This window comes from Balaenoptera musculus, chromosome 14, assembly GCF_009873245.2.
Source record: "Balaenoptera musculus isolate JJ_BM4_2016_0621 chromosome 14, mBalMus1.pri.v3, whole genome shotgun sequence".
NCBI lineage: Eukaryota > Metazoa > Chordata > Mammalia > Artiodactyla > Balaenopteridae > Balaenoptera > Balaenoptera musculus.
This window is the reverse complement of record NC_045798.1, coordinates 79489689-79508771: the sequence shown is the minus strand read 5'-3', so window position 1 is coordinate 79508771 and position 19083 is coordinate 79489689. Positions and strand designations below refer to the sequence as shown.

The 19083-nt window shown below is 35.8% G+C and overlaps 1 protein-coding gene across 1 annotated transcript in view; it reads right to left on the bottom strand.

Moving 5' to 3' along the window:
- CDH7 (cadherin 7) overlaps nucleotides 1-19083 on the bottom strand; it is a 123391-nt gene that overhangs the window by 51893 nt on the left and 52415 nt on the right. The window contains exons 3-6 of the mRNA XM_036874126.1: nucleotides 14084-14378; nucleotides 10281-10400; nucleotides 3563-3730; nucleotides 879-1066 (exon numbers count right to left, since the gene is read on the bottom strand). Of these exons, the coding sequence (XP_036730021.1) occupies nucleotides 879-1066; nucleotides 3563-3730; nucleotides 10281-10400; nucleotides 14084-14378 (771 nt within the window). The remainder of the gene's footprint in view (nucleotides 1-878; nucleotides 1067-3562; nucleotides 3731-10280; nucleotides 10401-14083; nucleotides 14379-19083) is intronic.

Genomic DNA, 19083 nt, shown 5'->3' with positions numbered 1-19083 from the left:
GTTGGGAGCTAATTTGGCAAATAGTCTATTTTGGATTAGAAAGATTTTTTAAAATCTCTTTTGCACTTATTTTTTAAGGGATTATGATAGGCTTCACAACTTTGCATGCTCTGCAAAGGAATTATAAAGACTTAACATTGAGTATTGACTAAAAAGGAATGGCTGATAATGTAGCTAGTCTACAACATTTCAGTTTCTATTTCCAAGTTTATGTATATTATTTTCATGTATGTGGAGTGCTTGTCTAGTTGCTTACAAAGGCTTTTGGATGATTTTAGGGTTTCATTACTAAAATAGTCAACAAAGAAGAATATTCGGGGGGGGATGAATTGGGAGATTGGGATTGACATATATACACTACTATGTATAAAATAGATAACTAATGAGAACCTATTGTATAGCACAGGGAACTCAACTCTGCTCTGTGGTGACCTAAATGGGAAGGAAATCCAAAAAAGAGGGGATATATGTATACATATAGCTGACTCACTTCGCTGTACAGCAGAAACTAACACAACATTGTAAAGCAACTATACTCCAATAAAAATTAATTTAAAAAAAAGAATATTCATCTCGCCAAGCAGGTCATTTAAAACAGCACATTTGCCAGTATGCTTTTCTGTTACAGAGCTATAGATAACAGCTGTGGGTTTGCTCAGAGAATAGAACTGATAGAGTGTATCAGTTACACATTACTCAATTTTCTCTACAATCCCGACACGTAAAAATAAATGCACAGCATTTTTTCCTAAAATTAAAAATAACAGTGGTCCCATAAAGCCATTCAATGTGTCTAACACATTCTTCCATCAGAGCAGACAAGGTTTCTCAATAATCTCTATGATATTACCTTCACAGGAAACAAAAATAAATATTACCTTCTGTATAGTAATGATTCCTTCCTGTGTATCTTTGTCAACAGAAATCTTGAAAATCCCGAATCCATCACCATCCACAATTTTGTATTCCATTTCAGCATTAGCTCCTATATCTGCATCGGCAGCTTTAATTCTGGCCACAACGGAAGCCACCGGCAATGATTCTGGGACGTTATACTGGTACGACCCTGTGAAATTAAAAACAATAAATGAACAAAACCTTACACCAAACTAACCAATAAAAATTTAATTATTTGGCTATTCTGCACCATCTTTGCTTAATTTGTTTTTATTTTTTGATAAAGAAGATAACAAAGCAATAAGAGGCAAATGACAAATTTCATGCAGCCTCAAGAAATTTCATGGAAATAATTAGATAATAATCAATAAGTAACAGCAGAAACAGATGGCCTGGGGAAAGGCATGAGGAGATGCTCCATTCCGGTATTTTCTACTGCTGAGAAATATGCTACTTTTAATAGTAAAGATAAATTTCAAATAATTATAAATAGACTTAACATTGAGTATTGACTATAAAGAATTAAAATGCAATTAATATAAATATTGAATATTAAGAAATTAAAATAGTATAGCTTAGGCCTCAAATGGGCAAAAACCAAGCCTAAATAGTTCTGATTATTCAATGTTGGAACTTCCATAATAGTATCTTTTGCTGCAAAAGTTTCAGAAAACTGGACAAGGAAGCTGATGAAAGTCAATATTAGTCTTCTTTTAGCTCATAAATTTACCGAGGATAAGAATTATTTGTGTGAGTTGGATGTAGAACTGATTTGCGGCACAATGGTACAAGAGCAGAGGCAATGTTATTTGAACAGGAGGAAAGAGAAGCAAAAAAGGAATAGTAACTTTTTTAAACTTTCTTTTGTAAAAACTCTTCACCATCCCTCAACTTCCCCCTACACTCCCGCCCCAAAAAATAAATAAATAAATAAAAATTTTAAAAAGCCAGTTTGGGAGGCAGATGAAGTACACCAACCATCCCTTTGAAACGAGGAAACACCCCTTCACCGTTTTCCTCTAATCATCTACTTTTTCCTGCTTCCTCCACCTTTTTCCATTTCCTTTTGGCTTCTAACAGTGGTGCATTTGCACTTTCTTATGAAGAGAAAAGAAAGGATTCTCTTTGAAACAGAGAAAGGAAAATGTATCCATATGAAGGGACCACATTCTAGGCTAAGAATGACTGCTTTTGCAATTTTCTACATTTTATAAATTGTTACTGATTTTAAAAAATGATTACAACACATACTTACTATTTTTGAGCGACCCTTTCACATATCTACAAGTGTCCTTAGGAAAATCCAAAAATTTCAAGGTTAGAATAGTAACTAAATGGTAGAGAAAAATCCCAGCCAAAATGAAAAACATAATGACATATTTTTGGCTTCCTTCACTTTAATAAGTAGGGGAGTATCTAGTAAGCTAGAAAATCCGTGCTCTATCTTATCAAACCATGACAACTAAAACCACAAAAATTCTAAGTGTCAATTCTTATCACTGTAGTTAAAGAGAAACAGCTAATTCTATTATCAGCCAAATATAATCGCGTTAATTGTTTCGTTTTGTTTATTCTTCAATCCTCCTCTCCTCCCCATTGTAAGCCATCAAGGACACAATTAAGGACAGGTTCTTTTTTCTTTTTTTTTTTAATGCTAAAGTTAGTGTAATTTATTTTGCCAGGAGGTATTGAAATGTCTGTTGTACAACAATATAAATATTAAAAATATGTAAAATAAAAATAAAACATCTAAAGAAGCAGCATTTGAAGGAAAACATGGTGGCACTCATATTTGCAGAGAAAGTGTCCTTGTTTAACATTATTAGCTTTAAGATCTGTTCATAAGGGAACTCAGTTCCCTATTTCTATCAGACAAGCATTTAAAAACATTGTAGTTTGTATGATTTCCTTATTTTCTTGAGTATTCTAAAGAAATACCACACACATTTACAAAAAAGCAGAAAAAAGGCAACTAAAAGAGAGTGAGATGAAATGCTTTTTTTACAATCAGGACAGCTCTACCTAAGGAAATTATTTTTTTCCTCTTACTTGTTTAAAACAAAAACCACTTTGGTCAAAGAAACTAAATTGAGGGCATGCGGTTTTCCGGTTCTTTGGATTGATTTCTTTGGAAATGCTGAGCGTTTGCATAAAAAAGATGTGGTGGGTAGCAGTAGGAATGTTCAAGGTACATGAACTGGTTAAAAAAAAGTGTGGAATGAAAAGTGAAGTTCAGGACTCTTTTTTATCTTTAAAAATAAAGCTATATTTTTAGCGTAGAGAATTCTCGAAGCGTATTTCAATGTTACTAATTGGCAACAACCTCATAACTTACAGAATGTAAAGAGTAGCATGTCTTTGAATAAAAAGATTAATGCATAAACAAACTTCATAGCTGTCTAGTATTCAAAGTGTGAACAAAAGAAAAAGCATATTATATTTAAGATAGAAGTAATACAAAGATATAATTACTTCTATTTATTTTCAATACCCTTATTATTCCATATTACCGAATTAAAAATCATGCCTCTGATAAAACTGGGGGAGAATGTAGTTAAGATAATTATTTGTTTGAGAAGTATTTGGAAAAACTCCTTTTTAAAGACATTTTTATAATCTGGCAAGGAAAACTAACGTGCTTGCAGCGTGCAACAGAACAGCTTACTTCGAGGAAAGCGAGGCGGGTTGTCGTTGACATCAGTTAGGGTCACGGTGACCGACGTGGTTCCAGAGAGTCCTCCGTTTTGACCAACCATATCCTTTGCCTGAATAACAAGCAAATACTGGTCTTTAGCCTCTCTATCCATGTTTGGAAGGGCGGTCTTGATGACTCCTGTAAAATTTCAAATCCCAGTAAAATGCATCATGAATCACTGCATTTATACTAGCGAAGAACACTGATATAGGTAGAAAATAGCTCTTGAGTTGTTGCCTTTTGTTTGGTTTTTTTCCTTTTAATAATTGCAATGCATAGTAAAGGCCAAAGGGATATAATAATTATATACAATATCACAAACACAGAAAACGCTGTAATGTGGAAGAGCGGAGAGAGAGGATTATCTTTAGATTTTACGGAAATGTATGGTTCAGGAAATACCAGCTTATAATAAATAAAATACACTCCTCTAGAAGAATGGGCAGTGGCCTGTACAAGTATATGACAATGAACCTCTCTTCTTCTCTTTCACCCTCTCCAACAACTTAATTCCCAGTGATGTGAAATCACCACAAACCTTTCAGCTATGGTCCCTAACTCTCTTCCAGCTACTACCTCTTTTCCAGCAAAACAACTATTCCATAAATAAAAAGAATGAGAGTTATTTATGTTTAATAAACAAAACACCATTCCAAACTATGCTGCTGGATGACTTTATGCTGTATCTAAAGGTCTGAGAAAAAGTACTATAGATGAGAATGATTGTGTTAATGGAAATCAAGACACTAAAAATATTGATGTGTTGTATTGTTTCTTTCGAACAAATTGCATTTAATATGGATAGCCTTTAAAACTTCAGAGGTATGAAAAATTGATTTCAGAACTTCATGTTGCTTGGTAGGAAAGCTTGACTCAATAATCACTGCTGCACTACATTAGTGGTTTTATATTAATAACTATTTAATTATTACATAAATAGATTAGGCAATAGTAAGTATCTTTATGGGATAGAATTTAGTTTATGCTATATGTAAATATATAAAATGACATTATATACTTAATATAATATACTTAGTATATGCACATAGAGATTATGTCAAATGAAAACCTATGTATTCAATATTGCCCTATACAGATCTCAAAACTAGCAATATGAGGCCATCTTTGCTAATTAGATACCAGAAGGAGTCTAGAATCCTACTTAATCATTTCTTGTACTTCCATCATTTCCAATGAAGACGTCTTACCTACCTACCTGGAACCCTTTTATCGACTTTGTTTGAAAAATGTCTAATCATTTTATTAAACAGATTCTAACTTTTAGAGTTTAAGTCAGAATTTAAATCCCCAATGACTCAGATGTGAGGAACAGGAACTCTGGTATCATGGACTTCTCAGGGGCAAAACTAGGCTGTTTGATAAAGGATGATTCTTTGGGAGAACATAATGTAAACAAGTTGGGATGTTTTTTCCCTCATGTTCAGCATAAAAATGTTTTTATATCCTCCAAATTTATAAAATGTTTTTTTAAAAGCTGCCAATTTAAATTGTTTAAATGCTGATTCTTCAATGGACACATGTAAAAATGGTCTGTGTGTGTTATATTTCAGCCCTAAGTATAAGTTACAAGCCTACATTATACTATATCAGGCCTGCCCTATTCTTCACAATATTCTACAGTTCCGTAAATATTCTAGGAGTGGGGAAGAGAAGAGAAAATCTTTCAATAGTTTAAGAATAACTTAAACAATACATTACTGGTTCTCAAGATTCCAAGCTGAGTAACACTCACACCATCTTAAGCAACCTTATTGTTATTTAGCTCTAAGCAGTAGCTATCAAATACGTACACATATATATACACACACACACCCCAACAATATATCGGTACTTTAAGCATTTAAATTATACTTCTTTGAGTAGGCCATTTGTTGTTATTGCTGTTGTTTTAACAATCACTTATTCTAATACACTATACTGGACACTGTTGCTACAAGCACAGCAATACAAGGTCTCTCTAAGTAACCCCTTCATTGAACTCTTTCGGTTATCTACACACTGCTTATAGTTAATCTCTGAAACATCACAATGACAATCAAAAGAAACACAGTCATATACCCATTTGGTTCACTGATAATTGTGAGACATAAATATTCTTCTTAGAGCCATAATGATTCTATGAACATTTCATGTCTGTTCTTCAATACTTCCCTTAACTCTAATATATAAGCCATTGAGTACTGACCTCAGTAAGACACGCTGTTACCTAGCATAACAATCTTTGTCTAAGAGTTCTGGGACTTACATCTCTCTCTCTTTCTCTCTCTCTCTCTCTTTCTTACTCTCTTTCTTTCTATCTCTCTCTACCTCCCCCTCCACCCCCCCCACCTTCCTTTTTTTCTTTGATGTTAATCATCTTTACTTGTAATACTTTTTTATACATTGAGCATTGACAATCTTGAATATTTGACTAATGGTGCATTTCATATAGATCAAATATTAGTGAAGTTCTAGCAAAATTTCTTACTCATTCAGTTTTAATTTTTAATTTCTATGCATCTCTCATTTTCCTTCCAAAATCAATATGTGTGAGTGAGTTTGGACCCTTGCACATGTATTATGATGGAGAGAGGTCCATAACATCTCAACTAATCGGCAAAGAAAACACAGCCGCCTCAACTTCTCATGGTTTTGCTCAGCAGCGTTATTTGAAAGAAAACAGAATTATCAGGGGAGAAGTGTGGTAGTCAAAGTTACTCACTTATTTTTCACATGTCTAATTGTCTCTTTACAAGTGATCCTATATATAACACTTCTCCAAAGCAAAAATCATCACAAAGTTTGCAAAGAAATGCAGGGGGCAAAGGTAATTTCCAAATACCTCAATTATTAAACATAGTTTTTACAAGAATGAAATAACTGGGAGAGAAGTGAATTTAAATAAGAACATTCAAACATAATAGATTTCTAGTTCTATGGCTTTTGCTAGCTTTTTACTTTTGAGTATAAACTGTCTACATTTGGAAAAGAATTCTCATACGTTGGATTTGATCTGCATTTTGCTGTATATTATATAGACACACACACACACACAGCAAACAGTTTTTACTATGTCTCTGAAGTGGTAAAGGCCAGTCTTGCCTAATCATAACCTTACAGTTCTGTGAGGTTTTCATGGGAGATGATAATATTTAATTTTAATAGTCAATAATTTTAAGCCACTTATGATGAGAAGAATATATCCTGTAACTCTTTAGAAAAGAGACTGGCTCAGATTTTAGGCTTTCTGAATAATCATTTTTCTACAGATGTACATCTGACCAGTAACCCAGAACTTTCTATTTATTTATAATCCATGTCCACAAAAAAGTATTGTGTATGAAACATAAATTTATCACTAGTATTATGCAAAAACTGTCCAGTTTTTGATCTGGGAATAAATTTTCAGATGATTTTCTAATCTCCTACCCGCCATCAATGTTTTGTGTTTTTTTTTAAAGCATATTCTGTTATTATGGAATCTCTTTAAGAATTTGGATGTGAACATTTCTGAAGTCCATTCTGAAGCTCTGGATTAGTCCCAGGAGTCTAGGCAACCACACCAGTCAGGTAACACAGGGCTGGGCTATTCATGCTGTCGGGTTCAAGATACATCAGATGTACAGGTGAATCTCCTCCAATAAGTTTGTATTCTTTTCTAAATTTTCTGTCTAAGTCTTGTATTGTTTGGTTTCTCTACCTCTAAGTGAAGCATATAATAGAACCATAAAAACGTGGAGAAGAGCCAACGATAGTAGAGATGGAAACTTCTGGAACATCAAAGGATTACAGAGCTGGCATCAAGTAAAGAGTCGCTGAGGAAGCGACTTGTGAGAGGATGTCCTGGGGAAGCCCTGACAGGAGTGAGGGTCCTCTACGACAGGAGTGAGGGTCCTCTACACCATGAGCCATGCCACAGGATGGAACGTGCATGAAGGGTGTATTAGGGAGGAGGGCTTTGTTACAACCGTATTACTTACCTAAAGCTAGGATGTAACAAGTATGCATGTAATCTCTAACGCAGGCACCATATAGTCACACCTCCATGTTTAAGAAAGAACTCCTAAATAACAAGTGATATTTGACACTCCAACCATTTTTCAAGGCCAACTTCATGGCCGTGTGGTCTGTGCAGTCACACACTGTCCCCATGTTTGGTTTCTGCTCTTCTGATGACGTCTGAAATCCTACTAATCTTAGAACAAGAAGCCTGCATTTTCATTGCAAAGAGTGAATTATGTAGCCAGTCCTGCCATATATGAAATAGATTGAAAAACTGGATCTATTTGCTTGCAGGTTACAGACTAGATAAACACATTAGAATAATTCTCGATCTCCCTGTGAATTTGGGGACATTATGAAGATAGGTGATGAGAATCTTTGCAGTCCTTTTAATGCTACATTATCTTGTTTCTAGTGCCATTCTCTTTGCTTGCTGAATTGTCAACTTGTTTTTTGCAGCTACTCACATCCTCGCTTTGTGGACTGAGAAATTAACGTAGAAAATACACTTACCCTCTGGTCATGTGGCCTGTAAGTGTGCTACAGATGGAATACATGCTCAGAGATTTTAGCCAGGCTAAGTTAATGATATGTGATTAACAAATAGTAATGGTTATTATTAATATTACTAATATTACTCCTTTTTAAAAAAGAAATTAGAAGTTAAACTTTCAGAGATGTATTTAACAGTGATTTCCTAGGCCTATTTTACATAATCTTGATTTAACATATTTTCAGCATTTTTCCTGTCAAAAGTTTTACATTTTTCTCAAAAGGCCTTAGATTTGGAGATGTGGGAAATAATTTTATTTCTTACATAGATAAGAATCATACACCAACTAAGGAAGACTACCTCAAACTGTCTACACAGCTTTTCATGCTTGTAAGGCCTGAAAATTCTCCATCCATTTTTGTCAGAAAAATAGATTTCCATTTTTTTTTTTTCGGGAGGGGGATGCATTCTCTATATTATGATAGCAGAGAGGACACAACAATTCCTAGAATACCTCTGCACGAATGACTGTAAGAAAGAGAAGTCCCAATGATTACCATGATTACAGCATTAAAAACTCTTAACCAAAACAAAATTAAATGAAACTTTACCCCCTGTAATTCACAGTCCTTGAGATTGAAAATTAAAATGAAGTTTGAACTACTAATCATGTGATGCCATGACACAGACTATCGTCCAGTTGTTCAATAGGTGAGGTCTTACCTACACAGGGCCTATGAAACACCTATTATCTTACAGCAAAGCTAAAATCACAAGCCAATCATTAGTAGCAGCAAAATATTTAACCCTTGGGATTAGTACATGCTATTTTTGAACAGGTTATATAATGCAGGAGGTGTATAATTTGTGAGCAAATTGTCAGAAACTTGTCAATGTCTTTCTAGGCTGCAAAGAGTAGATATAGAAGGGAATGGGTGGATGTCTGAATTTAGGTTCTCAGATCTATCATTAAATCAACCATGAGCACAACTTCTACGTTCCCAGGATTCAGATCATAAACCAGATACTTTCATTTACTTCTCCTTCAATACTCGCTGAAACAGAACTATTTCTCCTCTATCAGACTTTCTAGGCAGCTTCCAGACTTTATCACAACATTGGTAAAAAATATGTCACGGCCTCTATGAAAATTCTAATGAATGATGAGCTCACAGCGAATTTACTGGTCTGTTTTTGCACAACTGTCATTCTCAAAAGACACTTAAAATGTTTATCCCCCCCACAGTGATTTGAGAATGATTTGATATTGCCATTTTTTATAATATGAAAAACAGGGTAAGTGGCATTAAAATATTCATTTAGGATCATAAGTACTATCAAATTTTCAAAATCACAAACTTGCTATTTGAGGAAGAATTATTCTCCATGATAAAGGCAAAATTATTAAAATATAGAGAAATTTTGGATTTTCACAGTGATGAAGAAAATCAATGGCTCACACCCACCCATCTTCGCACCCGCCCACACTTCCCTATACCCAGAGCCAGAGGAGCAGAATAGATAAAATATTATTTTATAACCAAGAAAACAGTGCTCCAAATTATAGTCTTACGGTATATAAACTATTTCCTCTTCAAAGCAAAACAGAATATCTAGCCAAACAACCACATATTCTATCCAGGCAGCTTTGCAATTCATAATTTTTTTTTTTCTGAGATTAAGTCATTTAATTTAGTTTTTGATTTAGCAGATCATCATCCTAATTGTTATGTTTCAACTAATTTCCCTGAGAAAAACCAGCCCCAGGAAGGACAAGCTGAACCTAGCACATATTCTACTGCATGGCAAGGAGATTTTGCTTAAGATTTAAATTTTACTGTGTGTAATTCCTATGTGAATTAATTAAAGAAAACAAAGCAAAAAAAATTTAGAGATGAATAATCAACATCTTCTTATATAGTCAAGAGATAACAGCTGAAATACTTTTCAATATCTAATATTTTGTTTAATTTTGGTAGGAATACTGATAAATATAATAAAATATTCTTAAAATGTGCTAATGTCTCTATAAATAATATGCTGTTTATTGCCATGGTACACATATTGAGAGAACCACAGTAAAAATAGTGTCTGTTATCAATTCCAACTATATTGAATAAAAATAACTATTATTAATTCTATGCCAAGATATAAATGATGACTTTACAAAGAGAGTTGCATGTCAATTTTTACCTGTCTTTGGCTCCACTGAGAAGTACGGCTGTCCTTGCAGGATACTGTAGACCACTCGGGCGCTGTTGCCATATGTAGGATCATCAGCATCCGTTGCTGTCACTTGTACCACTGATGTCCCTACGTGCCAATCCCAAAACCAATGAATTAAAAACTCCCAAATGCCACAAAACGTAAGAACTCACAAAACGCTAAAGATTCTACACTAGATTTGTTTTTCATTTTTAATTTTTCTTATTCTAAGGTACATTAAAAATTGATATCATATTTTTTTTTGCCTAAGACAAACTCCAAAAGATGATAAATGATAAATTCATCCTTCAGAAATATTTAAGGGACATGAAAATATGTTGGCAAAAAATAAGACTGATGATGCAAGTTAGGCAGGGATATATATTCAGAAGTGGATGGGACTCAAATTTTAGGCATCTCATCCATCAGGGTTGGGTAATAAATTTTTATCAAGAGCAATCTCTATAAGTCTCAATCACTGTCTAGAAGGCAGCATGACAAATACTAACATCGTGACACTCAAATCACTGAGGCAACCTCACTGCTGTAGCAAAGTAAAGCCAGACAGAAACTGAAACTTCATTAACTGAATAAAGAATATTCAGTTGATACATTTAACTGGATATTAAGTGGCTACTCTGTCTCTTCCTGTAGTAGTTTTATTTTTCATTTGTTTTCACTAATTGATTTAAAAACAAAAGCATGAAATGAACGTTTAAACCAAACCCTCCCAAAGGGGAAAAAGCATGGCAACTTGAAAAATCACAACATTGGTTGTTTTTCTACATTTCATATGATAGAATGTCATATTGCTTCTTCCTTTTACTATGCATTCACTTATTCCATATGGAAAGCATTTAGTGTGATCTGTTCTTTTTAATTCCATTTGGAATATCATCTTAAAAATATTAGCTACACACATTTGTTTAGTTTAAATATTTAAGCACATGCTATTTTATCATTTATGTCCTAGCTGATGGGGGTGGGAAAAATCCCTTTCTGTATTCTTTTAAGGTTCAAGTTGGTTTCTAATAAATCCTTGAAAATATGGCATTTTTAGTCTAACATCTCTTTTAGATATATTCCTATGTAGATCTCCCTTTCTAAATGCCTTAAATAAGTCACCAATGCCCATCTTATTATAAGTCTATTCTCTTTTCCAGATTATGATTTCCCTTACCAATTCTATTTCCTTTCAGATTGGGTGGAAAATTTGAATATGTATGTGTGTGTTGTACATACACACACACACACGACCATTTTGTAAATTCTGAAGTTTTACTTTTTTTATTTGATAGACTTAGGAGACTGTGCTCTATGGATGCTTGGTAGGACCAAACAGTGAATGACGTATATTTTAAAATCTTTTTAACAATTAGATTTTGACTATTTTAAAATGTTAGAATCAATGACTTTGATGTTCTCTATTTCCTCTATAAGGAAATAGAGAACATCTTTACAGCACCATCGTTACAGCAATATTTATTCTCGTGATATGGGTAAGTACTGATTTCCTACTTCACTGGAAAAGAAAACACGTTGAAACAAACAAAATAATGAAAACTATACTTCAGTAAATTTTGTTGTGTATAATTTTTTTCTGAAGTGTTTGTTAAATAATTTACTATACATACACACGCACACACACACACTTGTATTCTCATGCTTATCTATGCTCTTCTGGCAACAAATAAGAGATCCCAGGGACTTATGAGTGTGTTTCAAATCTTAGTTAGTTCTCAATGAAAAAAAAAAGGCCTGAATAATAAATACTGAAAACTTGTGTTGTATATACCATACTATTCAGTGGCTATTATAACTATTTGGTTAGAATTAAACACTTTGATAAGCTGTCACTATAAATCCATAGGATACATTTTACGTAGACATTTACTGTTCTTAGCTCAAATTTTGATATTAACCAAGTGACCTCAATTAGTGTCAAGTAAATCCTGAAGACATTGAGAAATCATTTTCTAAAAAGTTCTGAACCTGTTGGAATCAAATAACTAAAATAACTTACACATGCACAGAATAATCATGCTATTTGATATCAGAGTGGTACCACTGGAACCAAAACTACAGTGCATTATTCAGCCTCTAGAACAAAAAGCTCACAGTAATCCAATTTGCACTGCTGGGTTCTACACAGGAAAGGAAAACCTTAGCAAGCCCATGAAGAATGCCCAAAATGCCCAGGAGAATGATGGTATTGAACTGAATTGCTTCAACACACCTCAAAACCTCCTGTTTTTCTAAACATTACTACTTTGGGGAGGACAACGTGCCTTCTCTTTTTTCTAAAACCTCCCAAATCTTGTTGTTACTGCTGTCATCATCGTTGTTGTTTTTGTCATTAAACAAGAGCAGCAGGAAGCACTCTGAAGGAGTGGACGGTATTGAGAAAGTGTGAATAAGCCTGCTTGGTCAAAGAAATATTTACACAGAAGATAATTATAGTGAGATGCTGCCGCTGCAGTTCAGAACTTCTCCTGTCCACAAGCATCGATTCCTCTGGCTTATTTTCAGTTCGTATTTCTTTAGCAGCTTGAGCCATGGTCCCAAAATAATGTTCCCTCTCCAATCTGACTGGAACAGAAATTTAGGGTCACTAAATTGGGCACATGTAATACACATCTTTGCAATTCCACTCCCCTGCATAGCAGATGTGTGGATCGAAAGCTGGAATGAACGCAATGACTTTTATTTAAAGTAAAACAAATCACAATCAATCAATCAAGTAAAACAAATCAAACTGGGTAAAATTTTCAAGTAAAAGACTTGAGTTGAAATACGTGTTAAAATACAAGTTCGATTATTATTTTAAATAAACTTCCCCCTTCAATACTATAAACAACAGGAAATAAAAGATATAAATCAACTGGTCTCTATTCCAGCCCCACAATTTTTATTTTTTATTTTTTTATTTTGTAAGATCATCCACACCTAAATTACATACTGGCTGAAAACTATTCCAAAGGTACCTAAATAAGTGGAATTTAAAAGACACTTTAATAGTATTTGAAATACAGTATATGCTAAAGGTAATTTACTTTCTATTTTTCCAGTAATGGGGCAACGTCAAAAGGCCTTTGAGTAAAACAGCCTTCATTATTCTTTTATATATCTCACACTGAGTATCACTTTACCGTTATTATAAATTCAGTATAAATTTTCATGCATTTAAATTTCTGGAGAAATCACAGAAAGATTAGTGGTGGCCAGTGGATGGACATTTACAGGTTCAAGCATACTCTATAAGCAAATAGATCAGCTGATCCTAATATTAGCCTGGCTACACTGCTGGCCTGCCTGATACCCTGGCCCCAGAGAGATGCTTAGAATAGTGAATTATTATTTTAACATGGGGAGAAAGAAAAAGAAAAGTAATAGATCATCACAGGGCTGTGTCTAGAATGATTTTTTTTTTTTTGGTTTGATAGTAATTTTATTGTCTTTTTTTTTTAACTTCTTAGGCATAATTTGAATCATTTTTTAATTTTAAATATTAAATTGAAAAGGGATTGTAAGACCTACGTAATTTCTTGAAGACACTGAGACAGCTGTGTAAAAAGGAAGAATTTCCTAATTTTCCGTATAAATAAAATAATGTGTCAAAAAATAGAATTTGGATACTGGCTACTAACACATCTCAAACATTCCCCTCACACTAACTGGCAATTTCTATACAAATGCTAATGTGATTTCTTCCCCAGTATTTATGGTGATTTAATTTGAAATACAAACCTCCTAAAATCAGATGGCACAAGACCAACTTGCTCTTTACTTACCCACAGGAGACATTTCAGGAACTCCTGCAGTGTACGGGCCGTCCAGGAATTTAGGTTCATTGTCATTGATGTCCTGAATCTTGATGACGAACTCCGACTCGGGTTCCACGGGCTTGTTGGTGAGCCGGTCCAGCGCTTGGGCTCGAAGGGTGTAGTAGGCCTGCTCCTCGCGATCCAGCCTCTTGGTAGCGTGAATATCCCCAGTGTTCTCATCAATAATGAAAATGGAACTTGCCCCTTCGCCTGACAAGATGTATTTGATGGAACCATCTCCTTTATCAACATCAGAGTGAAGCTGGTGAAAAATTCATGTGAGATGAGATTAACTTACAAGAGAGTCAGCGATACGGAGATATGTAAAAATAATTCTTATGTCAGGCAGCAGCATATGAAATTTTATTGTTCTTGGAAAGATAAGCTGACGCGTTTTGTGCACAGCGGAAACGGCTATTAGAATGTGTCAGCTTGCACTTGTGAGCGAGACAATTTCATTTCTTCCTGTAAACAGTCTCATTTCCAAAGGAATTTTATATCATTCCCAAAGTTAGGAACTCGTTGTACTGTTATTTTTGATTTGGTCTGTCCTTGCCAGTTTTAGCCATCTTCTTTGACCAGAGCAGACATTCAGTAACCAAGCATAATTGGTTGATTTGATCGTATTCCAAGCAAAGGGACTTGCTACAGAACATTTGTAACTTTAGATCTAATATATTTTTTAATATGCTTAGAAATCGCCACATCCTTTAAGGGTACCCTTCCCTCCCAACTCCCACAACTTTTCAGGATTATTAAGGATGGATGGATGTCCAGTCACTAAATTGGTCTCCAAATCCTGCTCTATATTTTAAAATTTGAAGCTGTAAAAGAAAAATTACACTGCTCTCTGAAGTAGGAATTTTAAATCAATACGTGCCTGAGACTTCAACTAAAACCTTTCTTGAAATACCAAGAACTGCATTAGATTTGCATGATTAACCCCGGCTATGGCTCGGGGGCAGGCCCTACTGATTTGCATTTCATATCTGGAACTGTCCCTTCTGTATGTCAGAACATTATGTTGAACAGAGGAACCTGAGGAAACTCAGAAATAATTACATATTTCCCTGAACTTCATAACCTGAGAAATACAGCGCTCAATCTGTAATTTCAACAATCTTTCATCCTCTGTAACCGCCGTGATGCTGGACTGCAATTAATACAAACGCAAAAACCCAATTTACCAAATAACAAGGCTGTTCACTGCCCTGCAGAACTACGTTTGCATTCTTTGAAAGACAAGGTTCAAAAAATATGAGATATGGGAAACTTAGGCAAGTGGATGCCCAGCCCATTTCCATCCTCAGCTGTTGAGGATACTGCTTTTGTACCATGAATTTCTCTAAGTGATTCTTCCATCGCACTGTAACAGCTATGTTTATACTCGGCTTCAGAACACTTAAATACCTGATTTATCCTTTAGTTTCTGTAGTTTTCAGTTAGGACGAAATGATACAGAAAAGTTAATTTCTGGCACAAGTTTTAATTTAGCTTTGTTCAGTGTGGAATTAACTAGTGAATCACTCTGCAGCATGATTATCCAGCATACGGAGAAGTTGTATTCTTGAAATGTAATGAATTATTTAATTTTCTTAAGTCATTCTCAGGGTGACTATTACATACATATCTCCCTCTAATTTAAGACGAAGCAAGCTAAGAATGACTATAGTTTGAATTACTGAGCACTCCCTATGTGCCAGGAACTACTGCTAATGTTCTCTACATAGTAACTCATTCCGCGCTCACACTGACTGACTTTATTATCCCTTTAACAGATGAGGAAACTGAGGCAGAGAAAGTACTTTGCTGGTCATGCTGCCAGCTCTCCATGGCAGAGCTAGGAGTATGAAAACCATTAGGCTGGTGGAAAGCCCGTCCTCCACTCCCTACAATGGGGATCCGGCCTCTGGGGGAGAAGCTGTGTCCTGTGAGGTGAAGACATTAAAGTTGCCACAAAGGAGAACTCAGGGCAGAAGGGTACAGACAACCACTCCCACCTGATCACTCCCCAAATCTCAAAGACGCTCAGTGTTTCCAGGGGTTTCCATCAACACGTTTTATGATGTACCAGAAGGGACCTTTCTGGACGTTACAGAACAGCAATAAACCACACTCAACAACACAGAGCAAAAACTTGAGTCCAGAGACAAATGCAAATGATAGGTGAAAGTAAGTTGCTTTTAAGCAGCTAATACCTCAAGTAGTCCCCCCTACACACACTTCTCAGTCATTCTCCCAGCCCCTCCTCGTCCTTGATGACCACAGACATACAGAAGTTATACATACACAGGCTGCGTCTTTAATCAAAGGTTTGCTATCTCTCTAAATATCACTAGGGGCTCCCATTTATAGGACCAGCCCTTATGATTCATTTAACTAATTCCTATCAACTGACTGCTGTCTTCACAGCGTGGGGATACCATGTGTTCCTGGGGTATTCAGGTAAGGGAGAGAGGAGGCATTCCTTTCAATACAGAATACACATGAAATCCTGACTGATCTCCAGCCTGAGCTCTGATGCCGTATCTGACGTTATGTGGTATTGCTAGCTGTTCTCCATTACTGACAGCGTAAGAACTTAAAGGTAAAAAAGGTTCATACTGCTTGTTTTTCCACTCCTTCAAGGATCAGAATTCTTCTCTTCTACCTCTAACTGCCACCACCATCACCGCTCGCCCCCCACCTACACAGACACACCCATACATCTATTGCAGGAGCCCTGAAATCTACCACCCTCCCCATCACTGACACTTTTCTCCCAGCTGGGACCATCCATAGGCTTGTAACCACTGCCAAAATTCACGAGCGTAAAACTGCTGTGAGTTTTGACTGGGTGTCCTTGCAAGGTTAGTGGAAGCATCTGCAGTTGAAAGTGGAGGACCAATTCTGGAATGTTAAGATGGATACATAATTATCAGATGATGCAGACACTGAATCTGTGAGGCTACGCCCACGATACTAACCTTAATACGTGGGGTGAAACCCATGCTGTTAGGAAAAACTATTATCCTCCTGTGCAGAGAAAGCATGCTCAGAAAAGAAAAACGCTACAAGTGTAGAAGGACTGAATGGCATTCTTAAGACACGTGTCTATGTAGCCCCACCCCGACCCCCGCCAAACGCACACACAGAAGCACATATACACTCATGCACAGTCTTTGTCAATGATGATTATGGAATAGAGTAGGACTCTCCACAGTGAAAACCTCTGGCCAGGAAAAAAGAATTCTGCGGTCCCACAATATGGTAAGTGAGCAAATAAGCAATAAATGAAAAACACAATAAAAAACAAAGATTTGCACTCTATTTGGGGCAGAGTAGAATTCATGTTGTTATGTCTATTTCACTTGCCAATATCCTTGTAAACATGATCTTGTAATTCACCTAAACAATAACAACAAAATCTTGATTAATCACCAGACAAAACTCACTTGTACTGTGTCCTTAAATCCTTTTCGAAATATTTGTTGTGACTCCAAAGTAAATATTTACATTAAATATAAATTTTTTTTTGGCAAATGAGCACAAACAGTGAGGAGCACGGCCCTCTTAGCTGAGTCCAGCTCACGATAAGGCAAAAGAAGAAGCAGGGAGGAGATCTAAGTATTATGCGAATCCAATGTCACTATGCCAGCACTGTGTACGGCAACGATGTAAGAAACATGAAACTGTTGGACTGAGTTATAACCTACAAGGCCAGGATGCAAAGCATACTTCACATACACCTAGAGTAGATTCTGTTTAGTAATCTGTCATGGCTCCATCATCTCCCGCTCGAAGGAATACGCACTCATTACCTCTAACATATCAACCCATTCTCCAGTCTCTCTGAACAATAATCCTAACTTGGAATCTTCAAATCTTCCACTTGGGCTATCACAAAACTCCCCAGTTATTTTCCACTTTTAATAACTCACGTCATCGAGGCTGTTATAGTGCACGTCAGAAATGATCTCCCTAAAACATGCACTGAATTGTGTCACACCCCTCATCAAATAATTGCTCCCCATGGTCTCTGGGTTTAACTCCAAATCCTAAGCACTCGGCTCCATGTGGCCATGTGCCATCTCCCCAGTCTCTCTTTCCTACCACATCCCAGAGGGCCCTCTATGTCCCAGGCACGTGGGTCGTTACCACTGCCTGAGCAGAGCAACTCCATCTTTTCCAGACACGTCCTCCATCATCTTACCCACCAACTGACAACCAACTCTACTTAATCCAAGTTCCCTCTTACTGAAGCCTTAACAATCCTATTTTTCCCACATGGCATGTTGTTTGAATTTCTATGACAAAATGCTTTCAATTCTGCTTTATAATGAAAATCTGGTTTAGTTGTTTTCCTACCCAATCCCATACCCGTCTTTAATGTATAAACTCCTTAAGAGCTGGGTTCTTTTTATCACCATATTCCACATTCTCAATAAAAAATCTGTTGCAGGAAATTTAGTAAATTTTTAATCCACATTGTAAAACAGGAGTGCTTGTTTTATTTCAATTTCTATTCTTTTAAGTTTTAATAGCATTAAGTAAAAAGAAAACAAACTAAACAAAAAAACATCCTGTATCTCGAGTTTGTCCTCCCCAATCCTCTGAACCGCCGAGATGGAGTTCAGATACCTCGTTTTCTATGCCCAGGGTAATCTGTGCATTGGTACCTTTGTGTTCCCCAAGAGACAGAGCCCTGGAGAGACAGACCTGCTTTCTTATTCCTGTTTTCCTAGGTCTTATACAGTACTTCACACACACACACACACACACACACACACACACACACACACACACACACGTGATTAAGGAGGGTTTGATAGACCCTTGGATGTCCTCAGATGGCAGAATCTCATGTCCTTGATTAACTTTTTTATCCACCATTTATTTTTTAAATTTAAGACTGTAAAGAGCAAAACTAAAGAAAGATCAATGCACTACAGTTCCGACAATTTTCTTACATTTATTTAATCAACTAG